Below are 21,309 nucleotides of genomic sequence, written 5' to 3' on the forward strand. Positions count from 1 at the left end.
ATGTCCTTTTATCCTTCCCAACTGACAACGCGTCCCAATCGCGATCGCAATCATCCTCTCCCGCACCTGTTTTGTATCAACTAATCATCCTCCGTCTCTGCTCGGAGTTTTCCGGAACTGGAGTCTTCCGGGTCCCACACCGGAAATCCCTCCCCTCGGAAACCCGGCCGTGATTAAAAGGTTCCGCCTGCCTTTGTCACCCCGGTGACATCAGCATTTTTATCCAGTAGCCTACATGAACACGCAATGCGATGGTGGATGAATAAACAATTGGATTTTTAATATACCTGATGTCACAGTCACAGATAGACAGTCGTAGGCTACATAACCGGTTGACACTTATTAGAAAACATTAATCTTTAAAAAATATAACATAGGGCTTTACAGAACCAATAGGCCCTCATATTGTATGAACAGGTAATCAACCAGGAAACGTGTTTGCCATTAAACATTTTATTTGCACTTTGTACCAAATAATGCAAGCATTGGACAATCTCGTTAAAAAAAACGGTCATGCGTTAGAATTTAAAATCTGCTTACATTCTTACAGTCAATTATTATCATTTGCGTAAAATCCCGAGTTTGTGCTGATCCACCGATCCTGATAGAAATATGAAGAAGCCAAGTGAATGACGCACTAATCTAATGTAAAACATCTCCCTGAAGTACAAGTAACGTCACAAGCGTTCGTTTTTAAACAATAACTTAATCTATACTGTGTCTTAAGTATATAAAGTATTAGCCAATAGATATTAACAAAAATTACTATGGTAAACTGATAATAAGATACAATTAAAGTTAGCATTTAATATTTCTTTGATACGGCCAAATCATTCACAAAATCGTACATAAAGGAACGCGCATGCTCAGACCTGAATCGTTTACACCAATAAGATTGCGGTATTATAAACCAATTAAATTGGGGGTGGGCGGAGCGTCACGTGTCGCCCCGCCTAAAAGTGTCGCCCCGCCCCATCGTCCAGACTGCACTCTGGGGTACTACGGGCGATTTCGGGTTCAGCCTAAAGCCCCGTTCACACTACAAGCGACTTTGTCGCTGCATGTCGCCAGTGGCTGGCGATGAGGTCGCTAGTGGGAGTTCCCACTACTGGTTGCCTTTATGAATGACATCCAATGATGTGGAGAAGGATCATACGCGCTCCGCTCCTATTGGTTGTCGCTCCCGAAAGTCGCTCCTCATTTGCATAAAGTTAAACAGATGTCAACTTTGTCGCGTCGCCAGACACGCCCCATCCGGTCGCCAATGGTCGCTGTCGCGCGTGTCGCCGGAAATCGCCAGCTCCCCATTGAAATGAATGGTATCGTGTCGCTTGGTCGCGTGTAGTGTGAACGGGGCTTAAAGCCCCGTTCACACTACACGCGACTTTGTCGCTGCAAGTCGCCAGGCGCTGGCGATGAGGTCGCTAGTGGGCGTTCCCACTACTGGTTGACTAGTATGACATCCAAAAGACAGCGAATCAGCTTTCTTGCCATCCATCACTGCAGGCCCAGGGGCTGAGGAGAAGGATCACGTGCGCTCCACTCCTATTGGTTGTCGTTCGCGAAAATCGCTCTTCATTTGCATAAAGTTAAAAATTTCTCAACTTTGTCGCGTCGCTAGACACGCCCCATCTAGTCGCCAACGGTCGCTGTCGCGCGTGTCGCCGGAAGTCGCCCGCTCACCATTGAAATGAATGGTATGGCGTCGCTTGTAGTGTGAACGGGGCTTAAGTCGGCGCAATAAGCGCAGAACCCATAAGCGCAGCACTGTTTACAATGTGAATAGCGTCAGACTGACATGGCAGAGAAGAAATTGTAGAATAAAATCCATTGCATAATAAAATCCTTTTTTTTGCGCACAATATTCTCATCACTACATGAAATTAAGGTTGATCCACTGTAGTCACATGGACTATTTTAACGTTGTCTTTACTAACTTTCTAGGCCTTGAAAGTGGTAATAACGTTGCCGTCTACAGGGGGGTCAGAAAGCTCTCGGATTTCATCAAAAATATCTTGATTTGTGTTTCCAAGATGAACAAAGGTCTTACGGGTTTGGCACGACATAAGGGTGAGGAATTAATGACCGAATTTTGATTTTTGGGTGAACTAACCCTTTAATGCTAAAGCAATTGACTCGAAGTAAATTTCTGTTCCACGTGTTGTAACCTACACAACGTGCTCTAACATTTACATCGAATCTAAGAATAAACACAAAACACCAAGACTGAAACAGATATAGAATTTATTTAACCATGAGTAGGAAAAAAAATACATAGGTGTAAAGGAAACAAGCTGACCCTGTTATAAACACATCACTACTCAGAGAACCAAGAGAACTGGAGAAACAGTGAAATCCAAAACGCTTGTTTACCATTAGGTTTTTATCCCCAACACTTAATATTGAATTAAAAACAGCTGCCATTATTTGATTTTCTTTTATTAAATAGCTATAATCTTTTACCATATATATATATATATATATATGTGTATTTATTTATATATATATGCAACATTCTTATTTGAAACATTGTGCAAGTGTTATGCTGGTATTCCATAAATGGTAAACAAGAGTTGGTCCAGTGCATTATATAGTGACATTACCTAAATACTTATTGACTCTCAGCTGATTCAACCACAATCCTGACCATTGAACTACTACCCCTACCGACAGAGAAAAGTCGACTATGAAACAGGAAAAGGAAATTAAAAGGATTTCTATGGTGAAGCCAGAAACATCTGCTCAAGTGGATCAGAAAAAGAGGGGGGATGGATGCAAGCAATTATTGCCACGTTGACGTGATTAGCATTATGCGGTTTTTGCTTGTCGTGCACAAGACACCACCTGAAACCATTGTCTTTGACCCAAAGGAAACAAAAACGTCTCTGAACAATATGGTGATGGCAACAATATCTATACATGCGCAATTTATTAGAAGTGACTGTTTTTCAGAGATCAGTGACACCGAGTTGTGCACAGAACACAAGGAAGGAGAGCAAGAACACTTGTAAAACAAAAGAAAAAGTCTCATCCTACTCTCAACCTTACTTTCTCCTGGAGAGCGGTAGCAAGAAAACGCCTAAAAAAAAATCAAGAGAAAGAGACAGATAGAAAGAAAGAGATAGAGAGACTGCAATTCTTGCCACAACCCATGTGCACGCTTTAAACTAACTGGCACTCAAACCAGGTGAAATGCCACAAAGATCAGGGTCAAAGTTGAAATTGTTTGGTGACAAAATGACAGCTCTTTATTTCTCTGTGACTTAACCATTTCATTGACGTATCTTTTTTTCTCAAAAGTTTCTTGAAGTGAAGGTTAGCAACAATATAAATCTATAATTCAGTGTGCCAACATTTTTACAAAAAATTTGGTTTTGAGTATTACAAAACAAAAGCAAAATGAAAATGACAAAAAAAACTATTAGATATAATACACACATCAACACAATTCATGTCAAAGAAAGGAAACGTGATACATTATTTATTCACACTTTACAAAAATCTTTTTACTACAACACCATCAGCAATCCAATATAACCAGACAAGTTGCTTCCAATTAAAAACAACCAGAAGAAAACAAAAACAGACAGATGAGGAATAAAAAGGGACACCAAAAGGGGAACTATAAGATGGTCCTCCCCAGTTCATCTATTTACTCTTGCTTGATAAAAGTCATTAAAATTGACCTCTGCCTCATGGCAAAAGTATGTTTTCATTTTTTTTTTTTTTAAAAGCAATGAGTAGCTGCACCAGTGATCTACAATAAGTGCTTGTCAATCCATTCGATTTTTTAAAACATGACAAATTCGAGAGGGAGGGGCAAACGAAAAACAAATTGGCTTTGAGAGCACGCAGCAAGAAAACGACGCAGCGCTATCGCAATGCCAGCGTAGACGAAGTTAAAAGTCAGACAGCGCTACAGGAATGGTACTCTGGCCTTGCGTTTAGAGCAGAAAACCGACAAAAAACACCACGAACGTCATCAGTTCGGAGAACAGGCTTTACAGTAGTAAATCGAGCTTTACACTTGGCCTTGTGGCAGAATGAATTGGATGGCACGACACGAGGAGATAACCGTGGTCTAGCAGGAAGTGAAATACAGAACGAGATCCGAACGAATAGAGAAATACACAAGCAAAAATATACGGTTGAAGTGAATTGCCTGAGTCGAGAGGGAGGAAGTGGCAGTAAATAGAGGATGCAAATTGAAGGAGAAAAAAAAAAAAAAGTGAGGAATGGTGGAACTACATGAGAATGATCACGAGCCCGGATCGGCACAGCAGAAACTCACTTTACTCGACATTAGACACCCCCAAAAAACAAAATGAGGATATTGTATAAGTAGATTGAGGCTGTTCAGGTGTTCACTGATAGCACTGGCAGTGCGCTTAGAGAAACGAATCAGTGAGGCACAATGTCACGTGTTCTTGAATATCAAAGTGTGTAACAGGACCACATCACCAGATATCTGCCTCAGTGGAATACATCCAAAATAAAAAAAAACTTAAGAAAAAAAAAAACTGGTACACTGGGTAAAAATGGGAACCTGGACAAGTGCAACTTTACACAGCAGATACCTGAAAAAAAATTATTTTACACACGCTGGTCTTTTGAATGTTCATTAGGATGAACATTTAAAACTGATAGAAATTTCGCTTTCATTTACAATACAATCATTTTCATCCAAATCTAAAAGTGTACGTACAAAGAAAAAGAAAAGAAGAAAAAAAAAGAGATGCAGTAGATCAGGACATTTGTTGCTTGTATACAATCATATATAGAAAAAAAAAAGAAAAAAAAAAAAAGATTAGGAGTGAACTGGAGTCTTGGCTGGACGAAAGCGTCTACTGGTGACATTGAGGGTTTAATTTATCCGTCTATGAGTGAGATGTAATTTTCTTTTTTGCCCATTCTAGCATATTCTCGTCATCTTAACATGATCTCCTGCCAAACTCCCTCAGGTGCAAAGGCTAGTCACTGGCGTTTGCTAAAACACAGCTGGCCCTTTCCAGATGATTTCCCTTCATTTAAACTCTTGCTCGGCTGTACGCACCAGATCTGCGGGCACCTCAGCTCAAGGAGGGCTCTATGGCACATGAAGCTTGACAACTTCATAACTAGGCCATTTCGGGTCTTGAAATGTTGCTTTCTTAAAAGCATGAGTAAAAAAAAAAAAAAAAAAAAAAAAAAAGTACATCAATTGCTCTGGCATCCAACGGACTAAATTATGAGACGGGCAAAAGCCCAGTAGGTGATGGTGGGCCACGCAAACCTGTCACTGGTGTACAGCTAGAGCAAGGCAGAGCATCCGTGGAGAGGCCTCAGCACCATTGAGTGCAAACGTGAGAGTTCGGCCCGCTCTCTTTACACATTAAAAGCCCTTTTTTAAAGGGTTGCTCCTGGAGATCGTACTCTCTGGCTTAAGCTGGTGAAATTTGTTTGTCTTTTTCTGTCTTCAAATTCAGCTGCTCGCTCTAAACTGGCCTCAATAGCATGATCCAAATTATGCATTTCATGATATTTCGCTTGAGCTGGACTCCCTGCATGTTTCAAAGATATTGCCATTTAGTTATTTATATAAAACAAACTATTTTTTCCTGTCTTAAGGTAAAACTTACATGATCACTTGGGGCCCTTAGGGTTTTGAGAAAAAAAAAAAAAGTACAGAATGGTAACTTGTGCCCAGAAACAGAGGGAGAAAATTAAACAAAAAGAACAAGTGGGTGGGACGTGGTATAGATAAGACTGACAAAAGTGTCTGCTTCAGTTAAAATCCATGGGAATAAAAGTTTGCCATACCCCATCTCCTCATAAGAGATTCAGATTTACACACAACAGCCCTTGCCTCGTTCCCTCTCCACCGTGAGAGCAAAAGGGCCGGAGCTCCCCCTGCTGGCTCGGAGAACTACCTGCGACCAGGCAGATGAATGCCGTTGACAGCGGGCGGGTAGGGCAGGAGCAGCTCCAGTTGTGCAAACAGGGAGAAGTGATCAGAGGGGATGTGAGGATGGGGGCAGCCAGTGATACTGTTCTCGTGCAGCCAGTGGGGGTCCAGGGGACCCAGCACACCCAGCACGTTGAGCAAAGGTTGAGAGTAGAAGATGTAGTCAATGATGCCCTGAAAAAAAGAAAAACAACATCACAATTGTGCCATTGATGGTTTTAAACTTTAAGATTAAATATGGATTAATCCTTAAGCTTTTTTTCTTTAAGCAAATGTATTCGCTCTATAACAAGTTTATTTGCTCTATTACAGGCCAAACTGGTCTTCAACTAAATATCTGTAGCCATTTGAAATTAGAGGCAACACTGCATTTTAAATATGATCAAAGATGCTACACACATGTAGCATTAGCAGTTGTTTAAATGAGATGTAATGATAGGATTCTAAGGAAAAACAGAATGGTCTGACTTCAGATTTGTGAAATTTGTGGGGGGAAAAAGACGGACTGAATGAAAGGGCAAATTCATTCTCAGACAGTAGGTGGCACTTATGGAACCACCTAATATATTGTATATATTATAATACAATACATGTTATAATAAAAGTATTAATAGAAATTTATTATTTTTACTTTATTTTACAGAACAGTAAAACTACAATACTAATATTTAAGGTAATTTCTTTGTTTTCAAACATTAAAAAATTTAGCTTATTTTTGGTAGGAAACCACAGAAAGACCTTATCGCTTCTCTTGCTTGAAAGATTTATAAACGATTCTCATGACAAATGTTGCGTTCCCAAATGCAAATTATAGGCGTTAAATAATAAGTACTTGAGTAGCATTTACTGTGAATCATGCAGCATGTATTTATATAATAACTAATAATAACTCGCACTAAGCCATCTCAAATTCTCACCAACATGCATGGCCAAAATTCATAAAAAAGCAACATTTCAACGCAGATTTTTACCCACATTTGTTGCAGCACGGTTAGAAGCAATCAGTGTATGAAATAATTGTATTAGATCTACCGCAGCAAGACTAACCATGTCCCTTTAGAGGCTCCGTAGAATGCGTTATTCATTTTCAGTGCCTTTCCGAACAAGATATTTGACTTTGGCGTATCCCTAGCAGTGAGTGATTTTCTCTTTCTTTTGATGTTAGATTAACAATGACACATCTGATTTTCTCCCAACTCTTTAACGTCATTTAAGACTTAAATTAGATAAGACTGTGCTTATGAGGATCCTTGCTAAAAATGGGCATTGACAATTTTGTGTGGTTTTTAGCATTCAAGCATAATACGATGTAACGGATTTCTGTGCGCGTGTTTTGGGTTTACAGGGCTCCTACACATTTTCCATTCCAAAATTCCATTCTTTTCCAGGCTCAAATCTCTCACAATATTTAACAAATTATTCATATAGCATTGTTTTTAGCATGTAATAGTCAACTCTCAATATTTTTTATTGAACTCAAAGTAATAACATGTAGCCTACTTAAATGAAAAGAAACCTTAACTGCTTTAAAGGTCCCCTGACATGAAATTTTCACTTTCTGAGGTTTTTTAACATTAATATGAGTTCCCCCTAGCCTGTATATGGTCCCCCAAGTGGCTAGAAATTTCAATCGGTGTAAACTGAGCTTTGGCCATTTTTCTCTTCTCTGCAGCTCAACTTCCCAAAGTTTTGTATGGTCCAAACATTTCACCGACGACTGTTTCCTCAACTTTGGCCAATACAGAGCTGGCCTCGATGAACGTCTGAAAATAAATCGATCGAGCTACCAAGCAACAATTTCTGATGTGTAGCCTAATTGTTCAAGTTCAGACAGGTAATCTTTCTCTCAAAATCGTTCAATACGGTTTATGCATAAGTCAAGCCAGTGACTAAAATATCAACTTCACATCGTTTCTTTTAGTAGGATGAAAATAATCTTATTTAAATTGTGAACAAATTATACAGAAAGCAATCAAAGAACAATCTTTCCACACAGCGCGAGTTTATCTGGACAACTCGTTATGAAATCAATGACGCACGTACATCATCGTGTTTGCATTGGGGAAAGCATTAGAGAGAGTGCAGAAACTGCGTTGCAAAGATAAGATCTTCATGCTCGCGATCAACAGACTGTCATCTGCTTGCTCAATGCTCATCACGGCAACATTTTATGTGATGGGAATAGATCTAAATACTTTAAAAACTTCCAGTGTTTCCGCTACATTCATTCTGCCGTGGCGGGCCGCCACACCTAAAATCATCCCGCCACGGCTGCAGCTTCTCGGTCCGATATTGTTTGTGTTATTGTTAAGCCCCACTAAAGGCATACAAAACATTGTAAAGCACCATAAAGTTTTCGCACTATATTCCAAGACTTCTAAAGTCATTCAATAGCATAATGTGAGGTAAAAATGTATATTTAAGTCGTTAAGTTAAAGTTAATGGAAACTCATCTCTCCTCAGTCATTCTCCATTCAGCATTCAAACAGCGCGTCGCGTTCGGTTACGACAGTAACACATAGTAACACGACGACACTCTTCAAGATCAATGTTCCCTTTATACTATATTTGTAGATAAAGGTCTATAGTTTGCATAAAATTACTTTATCTTGCTGGAGTTTATAGCGCTTTCTAAATCACATTCCTTTCTCCCGGGTGTCTGTTAATACAGCACTAGAGTAGAGAGCACTATGAATTGTTCTTCATGGGCACTGTAAGTTAACTGAAATTTAAAACTGTTAAAAGAAAAGGCTTAATAAACTGTTGCATAGATATAATACATTAAGCAGATATAATCTCTTCGCTTATTTGTGCTTTGAACCTTTCAATGCGAAGCGCTGCACGCTGTGACTTCGCGTTGCTTCAAGTGCATCATTCTGCGCACGCGATGCGCATAATCGCTTTGCCGCTCTTATTGGCGCCTTTCATGTTATAATACTTAGGGGAGGTTTAAACACCTGGGATAAGGGGGCGTGGCCAATGGGAATATCACTCATGGGCCACGCCCCTCCCCCTGGCGAAATGGGCCTGCCACCACGGCTGGAAAAAATCCTAGAGGAAACACTGACTTCTCATGATTCGTTAATCTCGATAGCTGTAATAGTAAAAACGTATAATAGCTGTAGCAAAAGTATTCGAGAGAGTTTCGCATGTAATACATAGCTATTTCATATGCAAGCATGTCAGCCAATCACAGCAGTGGCTGGCTACACTGAATCCCACAGCAGACACGCCCCTTCAAACAGAGCGTTCAAATCAGAGGCTAAAATCAGGCTTGGAAAAATGCCTTTTATTTTGAAATTTTTGACTATTTTTGATCTAAAAAAACATACTAACATTATAAGGGCAACCCAGGAAACATTATAAAATAATAAAATAACCCCATGTCAGGGGACCTTTAAAACTAGGGCTGCAACTAACGATTATTTTGATAATCGATTAATCGGACGATTATTTTTCCGATTAATCGAATTAAAAAATCCAATTAGATTTTTTGTTTATTATAACTAAATAAAACCCTAAATCAGGATTGTGGCGAGCAGGACGAGGCCGAGGGACGTGAGAGATGCGAAACCTGTGCGTCTCACAGGTGTCGTTCATTATCACTCACGCCACCGGTCTCGCGCCGCTCTCTCACGTCCCTCGGCCTCGTCCTGCTTGCCACAAGGGTATTTATGTGTAAAAGTGTACTTTAAAAAGTGCAAAGGTCACACATTGAGTTTTACTAATATCAATATTTGCTTTGTTTTTAATGATAATTGCTGATGGCAAGTTGACAACCATGATTAATGTAAAATTTATTAAAATATATCCAACATGTTTTAACACAATTTTTGTTAAAACAAATTTACATGTTGTTCAGATGTGAAGATATAAACTAAAAACCATCTCAAATATATAATTCATTTAATTTATTTAAAATTAATTGAATAAGAATAATTGATCAAATAAATATAGAAAGACTGTAAACAAGCGTGTGAACGTAGAGCCGCAGTAGATCGCGTTTGAAAAACAATTAAAACTTAATAGTAGACAAATGCTATAAAAAGAAAATGGAATGGTACGCAGCAAGTTAACAGGCTTGATTAAAAGGACAGGAAAAATGATGCATTAGTGCACAAGCATTCGCTGAAAACCACTGAGTACAGTGACAAAAACAATCTTTTACTGGTGCTGTTATTAACTGCCTTTAATTTAGTGCTTCACTTTGTAAACACCGTTTTAATTTAACCTATTTCTGCGGTAGCGCTATTTTAATCCATCACTTATGTTGCGAGCAAACTGATTGCGCAACCTGATGCTCGAGACAAAATACAGACATCCCAAGTCTCGCGGAAGTTCCGGAAGTCATCCGCATATTGATAGCGGCTCCCTGATGCCCGCAAATTAGTTCAAACTCCAAGAAATCTAGAGGGCGCAAGCAAGAGCGCGCATGCGAGACACAAGAGACTGTGCTCCAAACATAGACTGTAAAAAAGATCTCGGTCCCTGCGCGCACGGCAGATCGGCCAAGGGAGAGAGACCTTGCGTGTGTCTCAAGAAGCGCAGCGCATGTAAGACAGAGAGCATCATGATTGGCCCGTTTCAACCAATCACCAGTAAACGCACCCTGTGACGTAACCAGACCAACTAATCGATAATGACATTCGTTGACAACTATTTTAATAATCGATTTTAATCGATTAAATCGATTAGTTGTTTCAGCCCTATTTGAAACCCAAGTATATTCAACTCCAAACCACAACTGTAGCATCAAACAGTTGTCAATGTTGCATGTTTACCTAACTGCAAAAGTACAGTCTGAATAAGATGATCATTTGCTCCTTTATCATTTGCTGGTTTGAATGGCACACGCACATTCATACAAAAGACTTGCTCATGGTAAAGAAACCGGTTGAACAGCTTAAAGCAGTTTGGCACAGTGAAATGGTGCACCTTGAATTCATTCAGCTGTGTTCAACAAACACTAAACTTTCTAAAGTTTTAGAAAACAAATGAAAAACAGCTAAAACAAACCTTAAAGTCAAAGGTGTAGTTGGTGTAAGGCATCAGGCCGTTCTCGTAGGCACTCTTCAGCTTGAAGCCGTGCGTGATCCTGGTGCTGGAGGTGCCGTTCTTGCCGTTGCAGTTGAAGTTGGTCAAGCTGTCAATGTATCGCAGCTCTTTGAAGTCCTTATGGGTGCTGTCCACACCACCTGTGCTCAGGTACTCCACCACACCTGTGTGTGCATGAAACTCTCCATCAGGAACTGAGCAAGGAGGAAAATCAAATCTCGAAACACTCTGGTACTGGCATACATACCCGAGTCAGGTAGAGAGTTGAGGTCAGCGCACAGGACGAGAGGGATGGCATTGGTTTCCCCAGAAACTGAGGAGAGCTTCAGACTGCGAGTGGCCTTATCCACAATGTTCTTCACTTCAGACAGGAACATCATAGTCTGGACAAGCTTCACATCCGAGTACTCGGGGTCCCAGTGCATATGAGCATTGGCCACCAGGAGGAGCTGTTTCTCCATGCCATGCAGAGACTTTCCAGCTATGGAGCAAAAAGAGAGACACTGCTTTAGATACTTGTCCAACCTTAGTGTCTCATTAATGGTAACAACACTTGAGCAGAGACTCTACAAACTAATAATTTCATATTTTCGGTTTTCATTTTAAATTTTTGTTCGTTCCTTTTCTTTTTGTAAATCCGTCTAAACACTTATTCATTTTTATATCGTCTTAAATTTTAGTATATCAAATAATCTTATTGATAGAAAGGTTTTCTTGGGAAACTAAAATTATTATTATTATATTTCAGTTATCTTATTTTCAAGTAACAAATGTTTAATAATTTTAGCCAACAATAACCATTTCACTTAAATGAAAAATAAAATCTACAAGTAATGCAATTTGAGATTTGTTAAAGATTACATTTAACAGTCTTACTAAAGTGTTTTTAAGGATGAACCAAATGAGAATTAGATGACAGCAAAGATAAATGTAAAAACGTAAATGTAAGGAATGAGAATGTACAATTAATTAGAGCTGCACGATTCTGGATAAATTGAGAACCACGGTTTTTCGGTTTCAAATAGAGATCACGATTCTCCCATGATTCTGAACAGACAACAACACAACGCAAGTAATTTACTAGTGGTTCTGACAATGTCAATTGCTGCAGTCCATTTAAAAATGTGTCATTTTAATGAATAATAAAAAAAAATCTGTTTGAATGATTCAAAATAATCAACTTCTCCACTGGTTACATTACTGGATGAACGAATCTTTTGAATGAATGATTCAATGACAAATACAAAATTTAACAGTCACTTGTCGCCACCTACTGGTGTAACGATGTAATAAGTTTTTATTTTAAGCACCGAATTACTTACAAAAGGTGACTATTTTAATCGCTACCATAGACAGTGTTTATATTGGAACTAAACTTCTCAGTAACAGAAATAACGATACTGTGTGATTGTAAAGACGGTTTGTGAAGCGGTTTCATACCTATATATATGACAACTGCTCTTTCTTGGTCAGTGGCAGCGTCAACACAGTAAGGCTGCTCCGATCAGGATTTTTCAGGTCGATCACAGGAAGCAGTATCGGCCGATACCGATCACCAATACAGATCATGGGGTCTATTTGAAGCCTTCTTTTTCTTTTTATCATGTAGCATTATTTATAGGGATGATCAGGATCTTAAAGACATTAATTCAGGACTTGAATTTCATTTTGGAAAATGGGGGAATTCCCCCCTTAAGTGACTCTTTTTCAGGGGGAAGTTGGTGGTGGGGGACATTTTTGTAAAGATTTTTTTATTTTTTTATTACAATTATCTCACCTAAATGTTGATCAAATGTTTGTTTTTTACGATAGGGCAATTTTGTGGCACAATAGCTTACACAGCACAAGCCTGATGTCAAACTTTGAATTACATTTACAAAAAAGACAAAGTATGCAGTCAGTAATAAAATGAGAACAAATAAACAAATTACAAGCAGTAGCACAAATAAATGCAATAAAGATACAAATGAAAAACAGTGCTTTAAGTTAACTAATAATTAAGGAATCAAATGTAAAAGAACACTAGATCTTCCCTGAATAAAATACCAATTAATCCTAACATTTAAAGTTACTGAGTGACTTCTCTTGTTGTTTGATTAACATTAAATGACAGACAGCAACAGGCATCTGATATTTTAAATCTGATGCACGTTCCCAATATACTGTTAGACGCGTTTCTTCTAAAATGTTTGCGTTCACTTCAGACATGATACTGCGTTTACGTGAACGCTTGCCAAGACGGTAATTTTGCACGTGTGTATTTAAACATTAAAGTGCAATTTGCCATGAAGAGACCCGAGAGCTGTTTGTAAGGCGGCTTTATCTGTGCGCTCTTTAATTGTGCATGAGCGCAGAGTCTCTCGGAGAGCGCACGAGTGCTGAATGGCTTAAAAATGCTTGAATGTTTAAACTGGCAAGACTTAAAAAGATGTGCAAATTATAAACTTTGGTGACGATGCAACACTGCCCAGCAAGTGACAGCATTATTTTCACCCGCGCCGGACAGATTGAGACGGCGATGCTGCAGGCATGTCAAACCACACCTCTCACGGCAGGTGCGTGTCTTTTAGCGTCGTCAGAATGAGAATGGTTTCTAAGATCGGCAAATTGAGAGATTATCGGCTGATAGCGATCTGTAGCCGATCAATCAGAGCACCCCTAGAACACAGATTTGATAGTTTCGCTGTGATTGTCAAAGGTTTAATAGACATAGCTGAATCGTTGTCATTCAGGAATAAGATTGCGTGGGTGTTTGAATCGTGATCTTTTGATTAATCATGCAGCTCTAAATTAATAAAAAAAGATAGTTTCAGTTCTTGATTATGATTGGCTGAGCCATAAAGCTGTTGTAAAATACTCTATAAACCCACACCTGTGACCTCATTACACCATTATTCCTCTATGGCAACCGTTCTGCTGAATGTTGCTGAAAACTGCATTGCTTGGAAGAATTATTATGGTATCAAAATTCATTTTGTTGCTGTGCTTAAATTATTAGTAGATCTGACATGTTTCAAACCACATGTATGATTGCGGTTCAGGTTTATAAAGTACATGGATCGATTACATCCAAAATATCCCACTACAATGCTTTTTCTTTTAACTCAGTGTCAATAATTATGTACTGTAAAATGTTTGTTAAAAATATTTGTATATATTCTGTGATAATATATATTTGTGTCAGTAAATCATACAAATTTAGAGTGCAACTGTAATGTAGAGAAAAGAACAAGGAAAAAGAAAACAGACCAGACTGCTCCATGATCTCTTTCCGCAGCTCTAGTAGTACAGCCACTCCGATGTTGTCCTTGGTCATCACCCTGTTCAACATGGCCTCTGAGCCCTCGGAGTTTGCCATAGCCAGCTGGTTGAACTCCACTGTGTGTTTCTGTACCAGACTGAACCTGCTCAACACAGAAAAAGCAAGGTCAGGATGAGTACACGATATGCTAGAACAACTGTTGTTCTAGAAGTCATCTAAAAGTCATCTCAGGTATTTTACACAATAATACAGTGGTTCTCAAACCTGGGCTACCTATAGAACACCAGGACCAGGATTGAGAACCAATAAACTAAAGCCCTGCAGTCTGCTTATTTATGCCAGACTCACTTATCCGTTTTGTAGAAAACGGCGCAGCCGTCAACATGTTTGCGGTCAGATTCAGACATAGTCCTGGCTCGGGACTTAGGGCTGAAGAATCCTTCGTAACCCTGTTCCTTCAGCTCCACCAAGAAGTAGTTGTAGTACTGTTCTGTCTCCACTTCCTAATGGGCACAAATGTGACAAATGTAAATGGCTGCATCCAAAATCACATATTTCCCAACTATATAGTAAGCAAAAACAGTATGTGACAATAGTAATGCACAGTACTCAGAAAGGTAAGCAAAAATCACCCGGACAACCTACTAACTTCCGGCGAGATTCTGAAGTGTGCATATGATGGACACTTTACTATTCCGTGAGGCCACAGAGGATTTATGAATGGCAGTGAAGCGACGCAACTAAAGCTGGTCACATGATAATTACAACATGACGCATGTAACACATCCAGATTTCATTCATACCGCACACATTCATATTATACAAAACATACTTTAGTTGTCGCAAAGTACTTATTTAAAAGAAAAAATTTATATTCTTTAAGAAAGTATGTGATTTTGGACACAGCCAATGTTTTTCACACAACGCTAACTGCATCCATAATGGTCAAACTTCTGCCAGATAACTTGTGACTGGATTGAACTGGAATTGGGAGTAATTAAACGATGTTGGTGTCAATGGAATAAACTGCTTTTAAGCAAAGATTGCAACAAGATTAGCCAAACCAAAAAAAGCCTTTAAAGCGCAGTTCTCCAGCTCCAGTTATTTATGCGAGTGGCTGACAAACCTGTAGGCTGATGATGTCCGCACCACAGTTGAGGATCTCTTGCATGATGGACTTCTTCCTGTACTCCCAGTTGAGGGCCCAGGAGGGACAGTAGCCATAGAGCTGACGTGTGGCGTACTTATCACACAGCACGTTGTAGCACATTACAGAGAAAAGCGCTAAAGTACGAAGGGAGAGGAAGCAAAATTCCAGTGAGGATGTCTTATTAAAAAAAATATTGATACAGAATATTACTACACTACAGCATTACATTCAGGGCTCGACAATAAGGACTGCCTGATGGACCCAGGCCCGCAAATTTGAACAACTGGCCGAATCGATCCCGTAAAAAAATATTTTAAGTAATTTCTTCACTTTCATATGGCATTAACCCTTTACGAGTTTCCTTCTGTTGAACACAAAAGATGATATTTTTTTTAAGAATGTTGGTAACTGGAAATCAATGGTGCCCATCAACTGACTATAGTATTTATTTTTCCTACTATGGAAGTGAATGTGGCCCATTAAATGTTTGATTACCAACATCTTTTAAAATATATTTTGCGTTCAACAGAACAAAGTAACTCAAAGGTTTGGAACAACATGAGGGTGAGTAAGTGACGACAATTTTCATTTTTTTGGTGAACTATCCCTTTAAGGCATTGTGAAATGTTTGCGAAATTGGCAATTTTTGAAATCAACAAAGCAGGTTTGTACAATTAAATTCAAATCACAATATGGAACAGTGTCCTTGATTAGAAGACCATAAAGAGACTGACATTTAAATATCAAGTCTGCATGTTCTGTGTGTGTCAAGAGTGAAAAAGCAGCACATGTTGGTCTACTGCACATACTTCAAGCATGTGTGACACTGGTGTTTTCTGCGTAAGCCCAATCACTATAGAAGGACACTTTAGAGTTTACTATGAGCCTTTCACCATTTCATTTGGGGGAGGAAAAAAAAAAAACTTTACTACAAACCATCAAATTAAAAGTTTGGTTAAACTTGAAATTGTACACTAAAAACTGTACTTAATGTAATAATTACAGCAAACCTCTGCTGTGAAGCTCTTTATTTGACAAAAGCAACAGTAAGAATGTTTAAACAGTTATGTTTTACGAACTCATTTGATAAAATTTGTTTTAATCAAAAAGCTAAAAGTTTCAGAAAATAAAAAGGAATTCATAAGGTCTTAAATTAAATTTCTTAGATTTCTAAGGACTCTAAATTTAGAGAACCAGGTCTCAAAGTAAAGGCTGTGCTCTGAGAATATGTCTTAGTTTTTTATTATTATTTGAAAAGAACTGTCTAAATTGCTGCACCAGGGTAAAGGTGAAGTGAAAGAACAAACGATACAGTTAAGGTCTGTGTAGCACAATCTGAACTGAAGTGAAAGTGTCTCACCTGCTGGGCGTGTTCTGTCTGTATCCTGCAGTGGTATCCATGAGCGAGATGGTGGCTGGTCTATAGATACTATGGCCAAAAAAAAAAAAGGGGTCAGCGAGTGAACCTCTCAAAAACCGAGCAATAACTCAAATGGATATGATCCGACGCAATGCCATGCAAGAACATAGTTATATTATCCGCACAGTACTTCAGAACAAATCAAAAGAAAGTGTTCAATTAGAGAACAATGGCATGACTCATTTCATTGCATGAAATTAATCTGCACTAAAAGAGCATGTACAAGAATAGAAGCTTTTCAGTGATCGCTGTACAAGCGGAGCAGCGGTACAAGAGTTGACTCACCACGTTTGGTGCCTGCAAGATTGTCCAGCAGGTAGTTGAGGAGCCGGCGTGTCCCATCAGGCTCTTGGTAGAGGTTCAAGATTTCTTGTGCAAGAGGGTTTCCTACAGAACACAACCAAACATAAAGCATGACAGGAACATGGATAATTACAGAACCAGTACATGGGTCATACTAAAATTGCATTTCCAACTGAATTTCTCTCAAATGCCACTATTTACATAATTGTGGATCTAAAAAAAAAAAAAAAAAAAAAAGGGAAACTAACAATTTAAGAGCGTTAACATTGACATGCACATTTAAAATAATAATAATAAATATATATATTTTATAATTAAATGTTGCATATTTTAAGAATTGATATATTAGGCCTACATCAATTTATGTAATGGTGTGTTTTAAAAAGCGTACTTTACAGTTCCTATCTAAAAGTAACAGCTTGTGACTTCAATTGTAGAATGGCCCAGATAACAGTCTAAAGTAATAGGACTTAAAGAATAGTTACTGTAGAGCAACAAAACAAACAATTAACTAGGCCCACATGGATTCATATTCTTTGGCCATTGAATGTTTATTATGCACTTGGTCTAATTTGATTATGCATTTCAGCTACCAATAAGCTCAGTAAAAAAAAAAAAAAAAAAAAAACCTTTACCATGTCTACATCTATTCTGTAGATTTCTCTAAAACCAGCACATAAAAAGGAAAAATGACCATCTGGGCCTGCACAACTGAAGTTTTATGGGTTATAAAAGGAAGTAGTACCTTTCAAACCCAACGTTTGTAACTGAAAGAGTTTTCCAAGCTCAAAAGGCAGAACTCGTAACTGGTTGTTATTTAAAAGCAGTTCCCTGTGAAACAAACAAAACAAAAAAAAAGATAAAAATTTGCATGCCATAAAAACAATCATACAGCAATAAGCATCTGAAGCATACAGGGATACAAAATGCTACATAAAATCCAACGTCAACAGGCCATTTTGGCATATGAACCCCCATACTGCACAAAACCTATCGCAGCCCAGTGCATTTCAGCTGTTGGATAAAATCCCAACCACTTTAAAGGTACCTAATACAGTAGCATTTGGGCTCCTCTCAGAACATGATTTATAACCATCCACAGCAGCAGTAATCACACTAGCAGAGAAGTGGTAACATATTTCAACCTGTGACAAATTAAATTGATTCAGAGCAAACCACTGTGTCCCCCACATATGAGAACAGTGGTGTTCAGAGCTCAGGCCCTGGATGCAAACTAACATCACCTTTGAAGAATAAAGGACCTAATTAACAATACCCATAGGCTCAACGACTCGCGCAACAGCAAGTATTGGGGTTGAAAAGTCTCTGCACACTACCACAATAGCCTTATCCATCCGCCTAACATCAAACCACAATCTTTATACAGTGTGCCACACAGCCAATTAGCCACCCACCTGAGAGATACCATGTTGCCTAGCTCAGCAGGCAGGCTCCTGATCTTATTGGACGAGAGGTCCAGGTACACCAAGTTGTGTAGTTTGGCAATGTCGGGTGGGATTCGTGAAAGTGAGTTATCACTGATATGAAGAGCAGTGAGGTGGGTAAGGGACCATAATGACGTACTCAAACTTCTCACTTTCCCTGCAAAGACAACAGGACGTAAACATTAAATTGTGCGCTAAGGGCGTGAAAAGTGGACATCATTTATATATCTACTACTGTAAAGTGACGAGACTGCTTGCATATGTTTTCATGCACATTAAATAATCAAATGTGTTGATTATTTTCATTATCGATTAGTTGTTACAGACCTACTATAAAAAATATATACATTTTAATTAGCATGCAATATATATTACTGCATTTATTGGAAAGATTTTAAAAGTGCAACATTGGCTACAACAACACCCTAAAGGCCAAAGGATGATATATAGCTCTAAAGAGTCCACACAACAACTTTAACGGCACAGAGAAACAAGATCATTGCAATCACTTTCAGAATAATTTTCCCCCCATCTGATGAACAATAAAAACAATTCTGCTTTGAAGCACGTAATTTTGATCAAAGATCATGAGCACTCAATTTAAAAAATAGGCACAGATAAATCATTTATAATAAATACTGCAATAGCCTATAAATAATGAGAATAGTCCATTTTAATTTCATGGTGACTTTTACATTATTTCCAGCTTGTCTCACCTCGGAGCAAATTACTCGTTGTACAAACATTTTCCTTTGGATTAATGAGGACAGATGATTGACGCACATAGACCAGGAATGCATATTGAAGTCGCGTTTAGTCACATGCATTTAAAAAATTCATACCAACTTTAAGTAAACTGGGTCTATTTTGATTTCATTTGTCTTTGACATGTTGGCCCCCACTGAGAACCCCAACATTACCAACAATCTCCAACTCTGCCCAATATGACTTCTTCCCATTCGCCGCCTCCTCAGTGGACATTATCGTGTACATCCGCCTTGGGTCAGGCGGATCATATTTTTCCTTGGGCATCCCTGTAATACTGAAACACAAACAACAAATCACTTTCACTACTGAACACCATTACAGAAAATGTATTGCACACATGCACTTTACATAAACATGAAGCTGCTTTTATCCTGACAGGAAACCGAATGGGTGCAACCGTGCAAAGAACAGGTGAAATGCCTAGTGAAAATAACACTGAAAACCCTCTGAGAGTGAGAAGTGAGAACACAAAAGCAATTCCAAAATCAATAGCCGAGGGGATTTTTCCATTAGAGATACTCGCGCGCCGGACGACGTCACTACGCTTCTCAAATTTACATAATGCAGCTTTCAAAAGGCAGCGATTAAAACGAACACGAGTAATATTTTAATAGTCTATGACAACTAAGCACTCAAATAAACTTTGAGCAAAGTTTTATTTGAAACTAACATCTATCGCTGGTAAATCCGCGCTCTTGCGTGAGCAGCTGGCACTGTGGGCAAAGGACTAAAGTTACTATATCGAAGCAAATTCAATTTATACAATGTCGGAGTACAATTTTAGTCAGAAAAGGCACAGAAAGAAAAAAAGTCGACTCATATAACAAATTCCATGAAACAAAGGTGCAACTGAAGTCCTTGTAACGGTGTAAAACTGCACTCCATATAAACACGGTGCCAGTATATTTCCTTTAACTTACATAACTGTAGTGTTAATCGCCAACTAATCACTTAACCAACAGGCCAGAGGAGCGTCAGTTTTGGTCTTTCATCATCGCTGTGCAACTCAACTCAACCCAAACAAAAACACCACCACCTCGTGTTTATTTCCCAGAGCCACGTTACAGAGCTAGGACTGCTAGCTGAGCGAGCCTGACTCATGAGGGGAACAAGGCGTCTTAATGAGTCGATTAAGGGTAAGCAATTAGGAAATGAATTGACTTTAGATGGTGCTTGAGACAGATTTGCTGTCTAACTGCTTTAGTGAATTAGTTTGATCGGACCCCCTACAATGTTAGCGCTGGCCATTTACAGTAGGGAACCTCTCTTGACAAAGATCGACTTAACTTTGTAAGTGCATTTGTGCGATATTAATCGCCTGGAACACACAGAAGTAAACTAATAAGAGGTTTTATGATGTTGATAAATGCATATTGTGTTAGCTTATGTAGCTTCCCTAGTACGGACACAGCAGGCTGCTTACATAACCAACAACACAGATCTCAACACGTAAATTCGCTTCGTTGATCATTTCATCCAATCCGTCATAGTTTTCAAAGTGCCCACGCACGCAAAGTGGAGAAAATACAAATTGGATCTTACCGATCCTTCATTTCCTCTCTGTTCAGATTGAGCAAATTAGCTTATACGCTAACTGGCTAACAGGCGATTACACATTCACAAAACTAGACCAACACTACGCGTAAAGCAGTAAGAAAGAAACATATTCCCTTGCTTATATACCACTAGATACAACTGAAACGCCTCAAACGTGTATTTGTTTTACCTGTAAGCTCATACCAGTTCACAAAGACGAGTGCGCGTTTCCTTTGTTTCTGATCCGCTGCTCTTTCTCACTGATGGCAAACAAGCATCATGGCGGCCGTGAGAGTTTCAGGGCGCGATAAGAAGCGCCCCGATCATTGGCTGCCCCTGAAACAAGCGATCTGATTGGTCAGCTTGTCCACTCGACGCCTCCAAACTGTTTACGCCAGCGAGGCAGGTCAAAAATGGGAGTCACAA

General features: G+C 38.9%; 1 protein-coding gene across 2 annotated transcripts; it reads right to left on the reverse strand.

Annotated features, from left to right (window-relative positions):
* Nucleotides 1-5,444: 5,444 nt before the first annotated feature.
* On the reverse strand, nucleotides 5,445-21,178 carry cnot6a (CCR4-NOT transcription complex, subunit 6a). Of its 2 annotated transcripts, none has more exons than XM_056262116.1 (12): nucleotides 21,074-21,178; nucleotides 19,500-19,621; nucleotides 18,550-18,736; nucleotides 17,880-17,965; nucleotides 17,117-17,218; nucleotides 16,772-16,840; nucleotides 15,388-15,545; nucleotides 14,610-14,764; nucleotides 14,249-14,403; nucleotides 11,247-11,480; nucleotides 10,961-11,163; nucleotides 5,445-6,118 (listed from the first exon to the last, which is right to left on the reverse strand). In XM_056262116.1, the coding sequence occupies exons 2-12, from the start codon at nucleotides 19,609-19,611 to the stop codon at nucleotides 5,906-5,908; spliced, it is 1,674 nt and encodes a 557-aa protein (XP_056118091.1). In that variant the 5' UTR covers nucleotides 19,612-19,621; nucleotides 21,074-21,178; the 3' UTR covers nucleotides 5,445-5,905. The 2 variants fall into 2 exon arrangements, with proteins under 2 accessions (XP_056118091.1, XP_056118092.1); XM_056262117.1 differs by having other exon boundaries at nucleotides 21,088-21,165.
* Between the last annotated feature and the right edge of the window lie 131 nt (nucleotides 21,179-21,309).

The sequence above is a fragment of the Rhinichthys klamathensis genome, unplaced genomic scaffold, assembly GCF_029890125.1.
Source record: "Rhinichthys klamathensis goyatoka isolate OS25496 unplaced genomic scaffold, OSU_Roscu_1.1 h1tg000191l_1, whole genome shotgun sequence".
Taxonomy (NCBI): Eukaryota; Metazoa; Chordata; class Actinopteri; order Cypriniformes; family Leuciscidae; genus Rhinichthys; species Rhinichthys klamathensis.